The sequence below is a fragment of the Eptatretus burgeri genome, chromosome 5 (genome assembly GCF_056783735.1).
Source record: "Eptatretus burgeri isolate ZD-2024b chromosome 5, Ebu_testis_v1, whole genome shotgun sequence".
Taxonomy (NCBI): Eukaryota; Metazoa; Chordata; class Myxini; order Myxiniformes; family Myxinidae; genus Eptatretus; species Eptatretus burgeri.
In genome coordinates this window covers 3,877,492-3,891,500 of record NC_140965.1, presented here as the reverse complement: position 1 = coordinate 3,891,500, position 14,009 = coordinate 3,877,492, and the positions used below count along the sequence as shown (strand labels likewise).

The window sequence follows — 14,009 nt, the reverse complement described above, 5'->3', positions numbered from 1 at the left end:
CCTATCCCACTTCATATGCACCATCCATGGCCCTTTCTCTTCTCTCTCAATCTTCTCACTCCTATCACAATCCTCTACGCTCCTTACCATCTCCTTTCATTTTTCCTTTTCTATCTTTTTTCTCGGTTCAGCCCCTCCACCCCCCAGTGTGTACGTAATATATGGCCACCAACGTGTTATATTATGTATGACATGCACCGTGCACATGACTTGCTAATGTCATAGTGGAGTGAAAAGCAAATATACCGTGAGATCTCATCCGTCGCTGCCACCAGTTTCGTTTGTTTGTACTCGGTGTGAAAATTACCACCGGTGTTTGTGCAGTACCCTGCAGATTCGCAAGATAAGCACTGGCTCGCCGAACAACACTACATGCCGGCCACCAGTGGGAAAATGGTGAGGGATGTTCTGGGCAATGCCTCGTTGTAAATTAATTATTTATGCAAACTTGGCACCAGGTCACAGAATTGGAACAAATTTAAACGAGAAATAGCATTCAGAGATTGCAGACCATTGCCAGGACTTGTTTTGTGTGGCGTATTGTGTGCGACAAATCAATGGAAGGATTTACTAAATGAAAGGTCGTTTATTGCGAATAAAAGGTGTTGATGGTCGAAAGAGCAATGGTCTGAAGGTCTGAAGGTGTTTGTCCAGAAAGAACATTGTAAAATCGATTATCTGCCCATTTTCACGTGCAGGCATACCTATTGGCTGAAGCCGATATCCGGGAGCTGTCTGAAAGTGATGACTACAGGTATGAACCACGCACAGTTCCATTTGCTGTTTCTGGCATTTGAATTACAGGTATTGTAACCTCAGCAGGTGTGGGGTGTTCCTGACTGCTCATGGTTAAAATACAAAGACCTTTACATTTTAGTCAGAGTCAAACGTGTTGGCGCTTCCTTTTCCAAGAGTGTGTATCCATCCCATCAAGCCAAACGATCCGATTGAATAGCAAGGCTGGTAAAATAGTCGAGAACTGCCTTGTGTTTGGATCTGGAATTTTTAATTAGTTTCCTTTAATGATGACTTTGTGAAACTCATGTAACTCTCTCTGCCTGTGATGTACCATTCCCTGACGCATTATTGCACAATGCAATTACCAAGATATTCTAACGGGCAATGATTATGATTGATTGACACCATCGTATTTACGAGACACGTTGGTTTGCTGAAAACGACTCGAGGGAGCGTTTGCCAACTGAGCAGCAAATTCCTTTTGTGTGCGGAGACCGTCGACTTGACGACTCGGGAGGCCCGTGATTTGACAATTCAGGACGCCCGCGATTTGAGGACTCGGGAGGCCCGCGATTTGAGGATTCGTGTGGCCCGCGATTTGACGACTCGGGAGGCCCGCGATTTGACGACTCGGGCGGCCCGCAATTTGACGACTCGGGCGGCCCGCGATGTGACGACTCGGGAGGCCCGCGATGTGACGACTCGGGAGGCCCACGATTTGACGACTCGGGAGGCCCGCGATTTGACGACTCGGGTGGCCCGCGATTTGGCGACTCGGGCGGCCCACGACCTGACGGCTCGGGAGGCCGTCGACCTGACGGCTCGGGGGGCCGTCGACCTCCTGATGGCTCGGGAGGCCATCGAACTGACGGCTCAGGAGGCCCGCGACCTGACGACTCGGGAGGCCCGCGATTTTATGACTCGGCACGCCCATGGACTTGTAACTCAATATCCGACATTTTGATTGTATTTTGCCTGAAAGGGAACTGTTCACAGATTTTTGCAAATTCATGTTTCAACCCAAGTACGGTTTGAATTAGGCTAAAGTGCTTTTTGCTGATCAGACCATTTAGCATCTGTGCCTTTGATCACTGTAAAGCTGCCAAATTGGGGAAATTATTGTTATTGTACGACATTATAACGCAACACGATTGGTCACCATTTCGTAAGCTTAGACAAGACTCTGTCTGGTGTTGGCTTAATGATTGGGGTGGTGGGCTTGGGATCCTAGAATCCTGAGTTCAAATCCCACTTTGCTGTTTACTTAATACTAGGTTGGCTTTGCCGTTCATCCTTCCAAAGTCAGCAAAATGAGTGCCAGCTTTCTGGTTTACTGTGTCGGAGTGGCGACCCGTCCAGGATTGTGCCCAATAGCCAAGGAGACTGCTTCGGTAGCACCAACGCTCTGCACAGAGTATGGTCACCATGGATGGATGGATGGATGATGAGTGTGGCCTGAATTGATGTACCAGGTGACATTGCTGTGCTGTTGTTTTGTAGAGAATGATGAAGATTCAGAGCTCGACTTTGGAAGGCAGTGTTATTTTATTTTGTAACTCTTTATGTTAACTGAGTGATATTGTTGTGGGCCGGGGTTCAGTGGTGAAAAACGACCACTAGGTGGAGCAGTGGAGTCGTCTTCCACGGAACACCCAAAATTTAGGTCGTGACTCTCGGACAACTCCGAAAGGTCACGGGTCACTTAGAGGACCGTGGTCTCCAATATTTCGACGGCGTGAGGTAGGATCCACTTGTCTAATTCCAATTTACCTAAGTACTCACGCCGTCCAACTACCGGGGAAACCACACCCTCAGCCAACTTTGTCCGAATTGAGTCGCTATCACCGACTCGGATCCGGCGTAACAGAGCGGAAGCTACCAAAGCCACGCCGCACCAAATGACCAATCTACGGCACAAACGACTTCAATATTTCTCAATACGCACCTTGCTCGGCCAATGAGAGAAAGCACAGAAAACGAACTGGAACATTTAACAGGGGTTTATTTATAACAATAATCGGGGAGGGGGAGCACAAAAAGAGCAGAGTTATCCGAACAAAAGAAAATGTATCTTACAAGGAAAGGAAAACACTTATACAATTCTACTTACAGACGGGGTCCACGGACACACACACACACACACACACACACACACACACACACACACACACACACACACACACACACACACCCAAAAGAAACTGGACCCCATGGGTCTATTCGGTAGAGCCGGGCCGGGGTACCTGTCCCGCCTCGTGCGGTCACTCTGACCCCGAAACACCACGGTTGGACTCGAACCCACGACCTTGGCGTTGTCAGCACCAAGACTGAAGACCGCTCAACAACGACCACAGACCGCACCGCAATCGCCACCAGGACTGCAGACCGCTCAACAACGAACACAGACCGTGCCGCAATCGCCACCAGGACTGCAGACCGCTCAACAACGACCACAGATCACGCCGCAATCGCCACAAACACTCCTGTCTGTTGTCCTCTCATCCCCTTTTTCTCTCTTGAGGTGGGAGGGGTTTCTTTTCTCGCTCCTCACCTCCTGATTGAACGAGGGGTTGTCGGACGACTCGTGGTCAGCCTCCCGATTGGCTGGGACGTGCGTGTGGTGCTCGCCCTCCGCTCCTTGGCTGGAGGAAACGGTCTATGCCCTTCCTTGGAGCGGAGCCTCGATCCGAAGCGACGGAGGATCTGCCCATGCCCTCAGCCAAAAACACGTGGGCAATGGCGACTGGCCAAGTGAGGGACGGTGGCGTTGTTTTTGTTGTTGTTGTTGTTGTTGTTGTTGTTGTTGTTGTTGTTGTTGTAAAAACCTAACTAAAAAAAATCTCGTAGCGCACACATGAAATTCCCATTAGACATAGGGGATGGATTCTAACTATAACCACATACTTATCGAAATAACTGAACTATGTGGACTCTGGCTGTCTGTGTGCAAAAGGCTTCCAGATTCGTAACAATATAACCCACCTCCCTCCCATCATTTCCTTCCCCTTTTCCACAGGGATAGTGCAGATTTGCAGATGCATGAGATTCGACCATTTTGTGTGCCATCTTGGATGCTGGAGAAGATGAAGGTGTTGATGGCTGCTGCACGCACTGATCGGCCCTGATGCGTGCTTGACGAGCTCTCATCCACAAAGCGGAGCACATCGTATCTTGTGATTGGTTGTACAGAATAACTTTATGATTTTGCATTGAACGATATCTTATGGACGTTTGTGGGTTTGATTTCCCCATTTTGTTCGTCTTGATGAAGCAATACATCGGCATTGAGAATTTGAATGAAATTCTTTGCTTCCCATTCGCTTGATTTCATAAAAGTCAGATAAAAATATATTGCTCAAAAGTTCATGTCCACAATAAGTGGATCTTATCTTACACGTACGTGACTTGTGGCTTCAAAAGAGTGCTTCACAAACAAGACAGAAGGTTGAGGAAAATAAACCTTTTCTGATTAACTCACCTTGTCATCGTTTTGGCAAACAATTGCTCACGGCCTCAAGTGATACCCTTGTTCGATGGCACGCACCGACGGCAGGCTGCTTGGTATAACTCGACGGCCCAGAACAAACACCTCGTTCTGACCCTTCCGAACAACCTGAAGGCTTTAACCTGCCCCGCAAAGGTGAACGCTTTACCAGATACGAACATCTCGTGGAAGATGTGCACAAAAACCTTTTAAATGGAAGATGAAGCCAATACCCGAATGTGATTGTGGGCACCCAGTTCAAACCATGATCCACAATATAGCTGAATGGCCTGTCCGTTCCTTCCCTCTCGGGCTTGGCTGACATTCAGTCTCACTCCTGATGTGGTTATCAGGCTTTTGGATCTTGCCAAACGTTTAAAAAAAAAATGTTGCCAATGCAATGCTACATGGCAATAGTGGTGTTCACCATACATCCTGTTGGTTTGCAAGATGCCATTGGGGTCCATCTATTTATTGTGCACTGGTAAAGGGGGCAATGCCAGGTACATCCTCCTCCCCCACCCCTTCCCCTCTCTCATCCTACATCCTCCTACCACACCCACTCCCTCCCTCCAAAATGCCAAAGCCTCCTCATGTGCGGAGCCTTTGCCTGTTTAAACATGTTCGTTGCTTTCAATGAAGTTACACTTTTGGGTAAACAGTAGAAAAACAGAACGGTATAAAAAGCTACGTTTAATGCTTTGGCAAGTTCACATTTTCTTCTGTATATATTTGGAGGAGGAGGGTGCACAGCCTTGCTTAAAGCTTACAAGATATACGCTTACTTATAAGAATCACTGTTTTCTTTAAATTTTCAGATTTCACTCCAGAATTTAACACTTATTTAATCCACGGGATCTGATCCTCAATTCTGAAATCATATTTTGATCATTTATTTTTATTAATCCGTGAGAGTACATCGTGTTTAGATTTACCCAAACACCCAGTTTTTGCCTGTGCACTCCTTTGGAGTCCCTTTGGTACGCATGCAGAGCCTGGTGTTGGCTTAGTGGTTTGGGCTCCTTGGGGCCTGAGTCCAAGCCCCGTTGGCTACTGAATTAATACACCAGGGGGTTGACTCAGCCTGTCATCCTTCTGAGGTCGGCGAAATGAGTACCAGTGTGTACTGGTGGAGGGGCACTGCATCAGCGACAGTCGCGCTTCCAAGAAATGATAGCTACCCCGGCAACTAAGCTGGCATACACAAGAAGAAAGAAGTACGCGTGCAGTTTGGGCCCATTAGGTATCATGGTTTTGGAGTTATGGCATGCACGCACACACGCACACACAAATTTCAGACCGTAGACATCAAAAACCAACATATATCTAACAAACGGTTTCAAATGGAGCACCTTGTTACCATTCGAGTATTTAAATTGCATCAGAAGTGGCAATAAATGTGAATCGTTTCTTCCAGCTTGCCGGCTCGATGCAAGAAGACACCATTTGCATTTTTGCCTCCCCCATCAGCCGGGGAGAAGGGGCTGGTTCGGGAGGATTGGGTAGGGAAGTGTAGGCATGATTTGACAGCCTCGATGAGGAGCGGACGCTGATTAAAACAACTTGGTAACACGAATGCTCGTCCAGGTGGGCAGCAGGCTAAACGTTCTCTTCAAAGGACGGCCTACTCCTCAATGCATCACCCTGCGTGCGCTGCACGGGTATCCAATTCAGACGACGTATTTCATAGGGGGAGTGCGCTACCCACGAGCTATCTTGCTTTATGGAGCTAAGAGCATGAAAGATCACAAGGTAGAGTTTACAGGAATACCGAGGTCGGGTTAGGGAAACACCAGGTGTTAATGGGCACGAGACAAACCCGCGCTCCGCAAGAGTGTTCCAAAAGTGCGGGTTTGTTATGACGTCATTATATCCAGTGTTCACAATGTGATTTATTGAATCTCTTTATATAAAATGTTTCTTGTTACATTTTTTTGTGTAAAAATTCACTTTCTGAGGTAGTCAGCATGTGCAGAAGAGGGTTTTACATCGCAGACGCTGTTTTCGAGGAGAGGCATTACACTTCTCGGCGGTGACGGTCTGTCGACGACAGACGTAATGACGTCAGCGAATGACCGATGATGTCATGACGTCATTACGCCTCTGAGCGGTGACGTCACACGTCGCCATGCAAACCAACGTAAAAATTAGAAAAACGCCAAAAAAATTCCCCAACCCGTCCGTGTGGCGCGATCTCACATAGCCCATGATGTTCATTATACCACAGAGCACCCGCATGCCGAAAATGGCGACAATCCGTCAGGCAGTTTCGGAGGAAAAACGTCCACAAAATACTGCTAAACGTGTTAATATAATATATATATACATATGAAGAAGAAGAAGAAGAACCCACGTCTGAATGACGTCATTTCCCGTGTCCTGTACCCAATAGCATGGCGGCCCCGGTGCGGCCTGGTTTGAGGCTCAACTTAAAGGTTAGTGTTGATGTGGACGAGCTGAGTGGAGAGGAAGAGCCCATGGATGTGGTGGAAGCCGAGGAGGAGACGGAAGAGCAGCGAGCAGCATTTGGTGCTGTGACTGTGCGACGCTCGTACAAAGACCTTCTACCGGTACGTTCGTTAGGGACACACTCGGAGGTTGGGGGTTCAAACTCGCGCTGAGATGTGCGATTTGTGTTTTTATTATTCTAATCTCGAGGTAACACAGTCGGTTTCGGGTGAATGACGAACGGGTGATGGTCCTGAAGGTTGGTGTTTTTGTTCCGACGAAGGGTGAACGTCCGAAACGTCAGTTTACCCTTGTTTCCCACGGCGGTTCACCCTAACCTCGATCAACATTCTCTTTATTCCATCCATTCGTTTCAGGCGAACTGTCATGTCACCGTTGGGTTGTCGTTAAAATCCCGCAATGGTTCAGGAACGACCTTCAGGGTCGGCACGATGTGACGTCACCACCTGATCCGGTGCACGTGTGACGAGACACATCCTGATGCTCTGGATTCCGGCTCGCTTTGATCTGCGAGTGTGGGGTCTGCGTGGCTGGAGGTCCGGTGTCCATGGTCCTGTTGGTGTGGAGTTCATTCTGCCTGGTCGGGCACCTCTTGTGTCTGATATATAATTACCCGTGCACTTAGTGCTGTCCGCCTGGAGGCGTCTGTCGGGCCACCCTGTCCACCTGGAGGCGTCTGTCGGGCCACCCTGTCCGCCTGGAGGCGTCTGTCGGGCCACCCTGTCCGCCTGGAGGCGTCTGTCGGGCCACCCTGTCCGCCTGGAGGCGTCTGTCGGGCCACCCTGTCCGCCTGGAGGCGTCTGTCGGGCCACCCTGTCCGCCTGGAGGCGTCTGTCGGGCCACCCTGTCCGCCTGGAGGCGTCTGTCGGGCCACCCTGTCCGCCTGGAGGCGTCTGTCGGGCCACCCTGTCCGCCTGGAGGCGTCTGTCGGGCCACCCTGTCCGCCTGGAGGCGTCTGTCGGGCCACCCTGTCCGCCTGGAGGCGTCTGTCGGGCCACCCTGTCCGCCTGGAGGCGTCTGTCGGGCCACCCTGTCCGCCTGGAGGCGTCTGTCGGGCCACCCTGTCCGCCTGGAGGCGTCTGTCGGGCCACCCTGTCCGTGCACAAACGTCGGTGTATTATTTCGGAACTACCTTGTTTCAGTTGAACCTTCCAAAGGGTGATATTTTTTTATTATTATTAATTATTTATTTATTGGAGAACCCTAAATTATTCCCCTACACTGAAAACTATCTCTGTTATGAACCTAATATTTTGTGTAAATGTCGCCTCGCGTTACAGAAACACGTGACGTGATCCACACAATTGACTACTTTCAAATGAAGTGCTGAAAGTGTCCACTACCACGTTGGAGACACAGATTCATTCTTCGTAGCATTTGTGGGGGAATTTTGCTGATTGTGTCGATGATTCTTGCTTTTTATTCAACAAGAGTGCGTGGATTTGTGGCGTACTCTATATCCTTCAAATATCCCCACAAAAATAAATCTGGCGACGGAAGATCTGTGGATCGAGGTGGCCACAATGACTTCAACACTACGCGGTCACCAAAGAGTAGCCCAGTTCGTTCATGCGGTATCACGAAGTGTGACTCGTGGTACCATCTTACCGAAACCATCCTTGGTTGATTTTTGTCTTCTGTAAGGTTCCCAAGAAACTCAATGGGTTATGTTGATGATAACATTCTGAGAAGGAAATTAAGCCAATAATTATTTGCGAACTTTCAGCACACCAACACACCTCAGTAAACACCGTTAAAAGTCACTGCTGGGTCACATGATGTCACTCAGGATCACGTCATGCCTTTCTGTAACATTATTCTACTTCTTCTTCTTCTTCTTTCGGCTGCTCCCATTAGGGGTCGCCACAGCGAATCATTCGCATGATCCGCATAGTGATTTGGCACATGTTTTACGCCGGATGCCCTTCCTGACGCAACCCTGGTCGCCTCTTACGACACAGGGATATGGTACACCTATTTTAACCGGGGTATACACCGGCCCAGTATACTGGTACTCATTTCGCCGACCTCGGAAGGATGACGGGCTGAGTCAACCCCCTGGTGTATTAATTCAGTGGCCCAACGGGGTTTGAACTCAGGACCTTTTGGATCCCAAGCCACTGCCCTAACCACTGCGCCAACACCAGGCTCTTGTAACATTATTCTACATTTGCACAAAATATTAGGTTCTGAACTGATGTAGTTTTTCGTGTATGGGAATGATTTAGGATTCTAGATTTAAAAAAAAAAATAAAAAAAATCACCCTGTACGTTGAACACGAATCGGAACACAAACCTGCAGTGTTAGCAGTACTTTGGCTCTGAATTTGGTAAATTGTACAGGGTCTTGTCCCGAGCGTCTCCCTCCCTCTCTGGCAGTCAACCAAAATAGGAAATCATTCCAAACGGGAAACTTTACTGTTTTTAACAATGTCACAAAGGACACAAACAACAGGTATGAATCACTAATGTCATGTGTTAAATAGAGTGGTGTAAAAGACTGCGGTAAACTTCCATCTATGGTGGTAAACTTCCATCCATGGCGCTAAACTTCCGATTCAATGTTTTTGTTTGTTTGTTTTTCCTCCAACCTCTAAAAAAACTTTTTCTTTTATTTCAATTGGATTTTATATTTGAACACCATAAAACCGAAATCACCTTGTTTGTACTTCCAAAAACCTCCAGTTTAGCAATACTAGGACAAAACTTTACGCCATCTCCACCAATCAAATCTACCGCATGATCTCAGGGTGGGGGGACTCCAGCTGCTTCTTCTTCTGCCTCCTCCTCTTCCTCTTCTTCTTTCTTCTTCGCCTCTTCCTCTTCTCTTCCAATAAACTGTCCCATGTCCTTTTTCTCAAGACCGTGTGGGGTAAGGTGTTTTATGAACTCTGTAGTTTATGAACAACTGTAGTTGTAGTTGTAGTTGTTCATAATTGTAGCCGGTAAAATGTGTTCCTCTCTCATAGTTTGAAAAATAAATATTCCTTTCTTTGCCTTTCCTTAGTTGTCTGTCTGGTCTTTTTGTGCCAGCATTGATGCCTTGCTCTGCCGGTCCCTGGCAAAGTGAAATGTTGCATTTTGTTCTGGTTGTTGTTTCAGGTTACAAACCGGCGATATGAAAACAAGGCTGGCACGTTCGTTACGGGCATAGACACGATGTCGAAGGTGAGAGGTTCAGTGAAGGCTGTTTTTTTTTTTTTGTCTTGTGTTTTAAACAACAGATTGACATTGTATAGTGTAAAGTTGATCGTTATTGTGTTCAGGTGAGATTTTATGATCCACGATGCATCACCTTCCAGCAGATTGTAATTATTGTTTGCTATTTCTTTCTTTGAAAACCCACTGAACCATTTGTTGCACGGTGTTGCATGTTACAATGCCTTGGATAGTTTGTTGTTTCATCGTTAGGCTGTCCTTGGATGATATTTTCGTCGTAGATGACTGAAGGATAGGATTGCATTAACTACAAATTCCACTTGTCACAAACTTTTGCGCTCTGGCTCTTGCCGCTCATTAAACGTGTTACTAATCTACAGATTGATGACATTTGTGTTCTTATCTTTTGAGCAACGATAGGGAAAGAGAGTGCACGTATTCTCCATACCTTGTCCAGTTTCCCTGTACCTGAAGCTTGAGGCATGGACTTGTAAACCCTGCATTGCGGTGTCCAGAGACACACAGACGTCACCACGACATTGCCTCACCGTTTTTATTCCAACCCTCTCGATTGATATTGCAGGAAGCGATAGAAAGGAAGGAGGAGCGCGCAAGAAGATTTCATCTCCGTAATGAGGAAGGGTCGTCCTGGTCAGAACTACAGCTGGAATTGTCAGAGATACGTCGAGGTGAGTCCACACGTCAATCAAGTCTCAATGTATGATGGATACCATACATGCTGAGTAACACTGTGTTTCTCATTGGTTATCTTCATATTTGGGTTTCAGAAGGTGGTATGTAGAGTCCTCCCAGGTCTCGAAGTATCCACCTCCGTTGCAGTAAGGGATCATGTTTCATGGACCAAGCTGTGAATTTTTCTTGTTATTTTGAGGATTGCCACCAAGCCTCGAACAGCCTTCAACTGTAGTTTGTTTGTAGTAATATCCCCACGGATGTTTTTCTTTGTTTTTTTTTTTTTAATGTATCTAATGTTCTTCATCATTCCTGTTGCTCCAATGATGTCAGGTCAGTCTTTTGGGACTGCAACTGGTAGCATGTAACCCAGTGATACCTGCCACATGGTCAGGTTGTGGGTGACAAACCAGACACCCTTCACTGGCTTTGCTTGTGGGGAGGGTGACTGCAACACCCTACCAGGACTAAAAACCACACCTGACAAAGGCTGGATGAGCTCCCTTCAAGGAACCAACGGCCATCCACTATGCCAACGTGTAGCAGCATGCGGCCAACGCAGATGGTGTGTCCAAAAAAACACCCAATGGGGGTAGGAAAATTTATTTTCCCGTCTGGCCTAGTTACCCCCTCCTGCACAGTGGGTCCTGTGAAGAGGTTTCCTCGTTTCAGGACCAGGTGAAGATTCTGCCAGTTTTTTTTTTCTCCAACCCTACACATTTAGTGGCTTTTAGCCTTGTTTCGAGCTAATTTTAAGAACTAAACTTTTTTTTTTATTCATTGGGACAATTATGGTGCTCTTCAGTTTCAAAGATATTTTCACTTTATTTTTGAGATCTTGGTATTTGGTCATTTTCTTGATTTTTTGCATTGTTTACGCTGAAATTGCTGGGAATGAAATCTTCAATTCACAATGCCATCTTTTATTTTATTTATTTTTTATTTTTTTAAATACCAAAGTAGTATATTCAGTCGCAATGCTTTGTGTTCTATGTTCACACAATGGGATCGTGAAGTGGAACGTGAGCATTACTCCTTTGTTTTCAGTGATTCCTTTTGGTTCATGGTTCCATGAGTTTTCTGTAACTGGGATACATATTAAAATGTTTGCAGATGTGCCATTACGTTACTCTGCAGTCTACATACCTTGTGCCTTTGTGTGTACAGCTGTTCTAACATGAGTTGTTTTTTATATCCTGGTCGGAGGTGACTCGTACTTTCTTTGTCTACCTCGCAGAACCCACACTTGTCCGATTGACTCAGTCCCACAATTTTCCTAAAGCCATTCGTGTAGTCTTCCTGGTCTTGGACATTTATAATGATTAGTCCTCCATTCCAGTTAAGCTCACCTATTCTTAGCCAATCCAATGAGCCTTTTTTGTCCATGTTCAATCTGTGCAACTCTTTTTATTTTATTTATTTATTTTTTAAAAATATCTTCCTTCTGTTTCATCATTTTTTCCCTGTTGTCAGTGTATATTTGTTGACATTTTGTTTTATGTTTTTCTTTGTCTCTTTTTGCCATCATTTGGGATGTATTTGTTGCTGTTTCAGTTTCATGTGACTCTTTTCGCACCTGTCTTTGGAAATTTTTTGCTAGTTGGGTTAGGAATACCATCTGATTTTTTTTTTTTTTTGTCTTCGTGTTTGCTTCCAAATTGGATTCGGTAGTCTGCTGAACTTTTCACGTTCTCAGCCAATTCTGCATTTGTCGATCTGTGCACGTGATTAAGTGCCATCAGGCCACTACCTCCTTCTGCACTGTTTTTGATGGACCATTTTGTGGATGGTGAGGCGTTTCTTTGTTTTGATATCGAGTTCATTTATTTCCGTTTGTGGCCAGTTTACTATTTCACAGCTGCATTGGAACATTGGTACTGCGAGTTGGTTTCTGGCTTTCACATTTGTTTCTTGGAAAGAGATATGTTTTCAGGATCAGCCTCATTCTACACAGGTGTTCTTTGGTAATTGTTTTGTGCATTTGTTTGTGACATGTTTGGTGACCCTTTTTTATTCCGAGGTATTAGTAAGACGTGTCCTTGCTCCTGTACTATTCTATGTAGGTTGGCAAATATATTTATATTCTTGGCCACCTGGGTGTAGTCAATTAAGTGAGAGCTGATTGGCTCTTCCCTCCATTCACAGCTGAGAGATGTGGGTGGGTCTTTCTATATATATTTTCTCCCCCCGTTGTCTGTTATTGTTGGTCTACCTTATCTTGGCACACTTATCTCGGCCAAATTCCATATTTAAATGTTGTCAGAGGACACGCTTCACTAATTTCAGTTCTATCAATTTTTTGTCGTTTGGCGTAAAGAGTTTGAAATCCATGCACAATAGATCACTCACCTTTCTTCACCTTTCTTTGGATCACTCAATCATCCAATCACCTTTCTTGTCTCCTTGAACATTCTCTTATTTGACGTCAGGTTGTATCCATGTCCTTGCTCAGTGGGTCCAGAACCAGGCAAAATAGGAGTGTGGAAAAGTTATCACCCTGACAGATCCCACAATGTATATTTACTCCTCGTATTTCGATCCTTTATTTTGAGTGCTGTAATATCAATGCAGTACAGGGCCTTCAGAAAGTATTCACACCTGTTGACATTTTCATATTTTGTTGTGTTACAGCCTGAATTTAAAAGGGACTTTCTTTTTTTTTTAATTTGTCACCGATCCACACAAAACACTCAAGTCTTTTGCACTCTGAAGCAGGTTTTCCTCACGGATTTGCCTGTATTTGGCTCCATTAATTGTTCCCTCTGTCCATCAAGTCTCCCAGTCCCTGCAGCTGAAAAGCATCCCCATAGCATGATGCTGCCACCACCATGCTTCAAGGTAGGGATGGTGTTAGATGGATGATGAGCAGTGCTCAGTTTCCGTCAGACGTATCGCTTTGCATTCAGGCCAAAGAGTTCAATTTTCATCTCATAAGACCACAGAATCATTTTCCTCATGGTCTTGAAGTATTTCCCGTGCCTTTATGAAACTCCAGGTCTGCTGTCATATGTCATATGCCCTTTTCTCAGGAGTCCTTCCGTCTGGCCACTCTCCCATAAAGCCTAGATTTTTGAAGTGCTGCAGAGTCTGCTGGCTTTCTGACAAGTTCTCCTATTTCAGCCAAGAAACTCCAGTTCTGTCAGAGTGGTCATTGCGTTCTTGGTCACCTCCCTGACTAAGGTCCTTCTTGCCGGGTTGCTCAGTTTGGTCGGGTGGCCAGCTTTAGGAAGAGTCTTGGGAGTTCCATATTCTTTCCTTTTCCTAATGATGAACCTCACTGTGCTCTTGGAAACTTTCAACACTCTTGGGAACTAGATATTGTTTTATACCCTTCCCCAGATCTATGCCTCCTCACAATTCTATATCACAGTTCTATGGACAGTTTCTTTGACTTCATGGTGGAGTTTCTGCTCTGCATGCACTGTCAACTGTTGGACCTTGTATAGAAAGGTGTGTTTCTTTCAGA

General features: G+C 46.0%; 2 protein-coding genes across 8 annotated transcripts in view; both read left to right on the top strand.

Annotated features, from left to right (window-relative positions):
- Window positions 1-4,211, top strand: part of DNTTIP1 (deoxynucleotidyltransferase terminal interacting protein 1) — a 46,062-nt gene extending 41,851 nt beyond the window's left edge. For 4 of the 5 annotated variants that reach the window (XM_085880430.1, XM_085880432.1, XM_085880434.1 and 1 more), the window contains 3 exons: window positions 325-396; window positions 699-754; window positions 3,755-4,211. In XM_085880430.1, coding sequence (XP_085736556.1) covers window positions 325-396; window positions 699-754; window positions 3,755-3,863 — 237 coding nt within the window. In that variant the 3' untranslated portion in view covers window positions 3,864-4,211. The remainder of the gene's footprint in view (window positions 1-324; window positions 397-698; window positions 755-3,754) is intronic. The other variant, XM_085880431.1, reaches the window with a different exon arrangement.
- Window positions 4,212-6,571: 2,360 nt separating this feature from the next.
- Window positions 6,572-14,009, top strand: part of NCBP3 (nuclear cap binding subunit 3) — a 36,376-nt gene continuing 28,938 nt past the window's right edge. For all 3 annotated transcript variants that reach the window (XM_085880422.1, XM_085880421.1, XM_085880420.1), the window contains exons 1-3: window positions 6,572-6,792; window positions 9,794-9,859; window positions 10,434-10,539. In XM_085880422.1, the coding sequence (XP_085736548.1) occupies window positions 6,616-6,792; window positions 9,794-9,859; window positions 10,434-10,539 (349 nt within the window). In that variant the 5' untranslated portion in view covers window positions 6,572-6,615. The remainder of the gene's footprint in view (window positions 6,793-9,793; window positions 9,860-10,433; window positions 10,540-14,009) is intronic.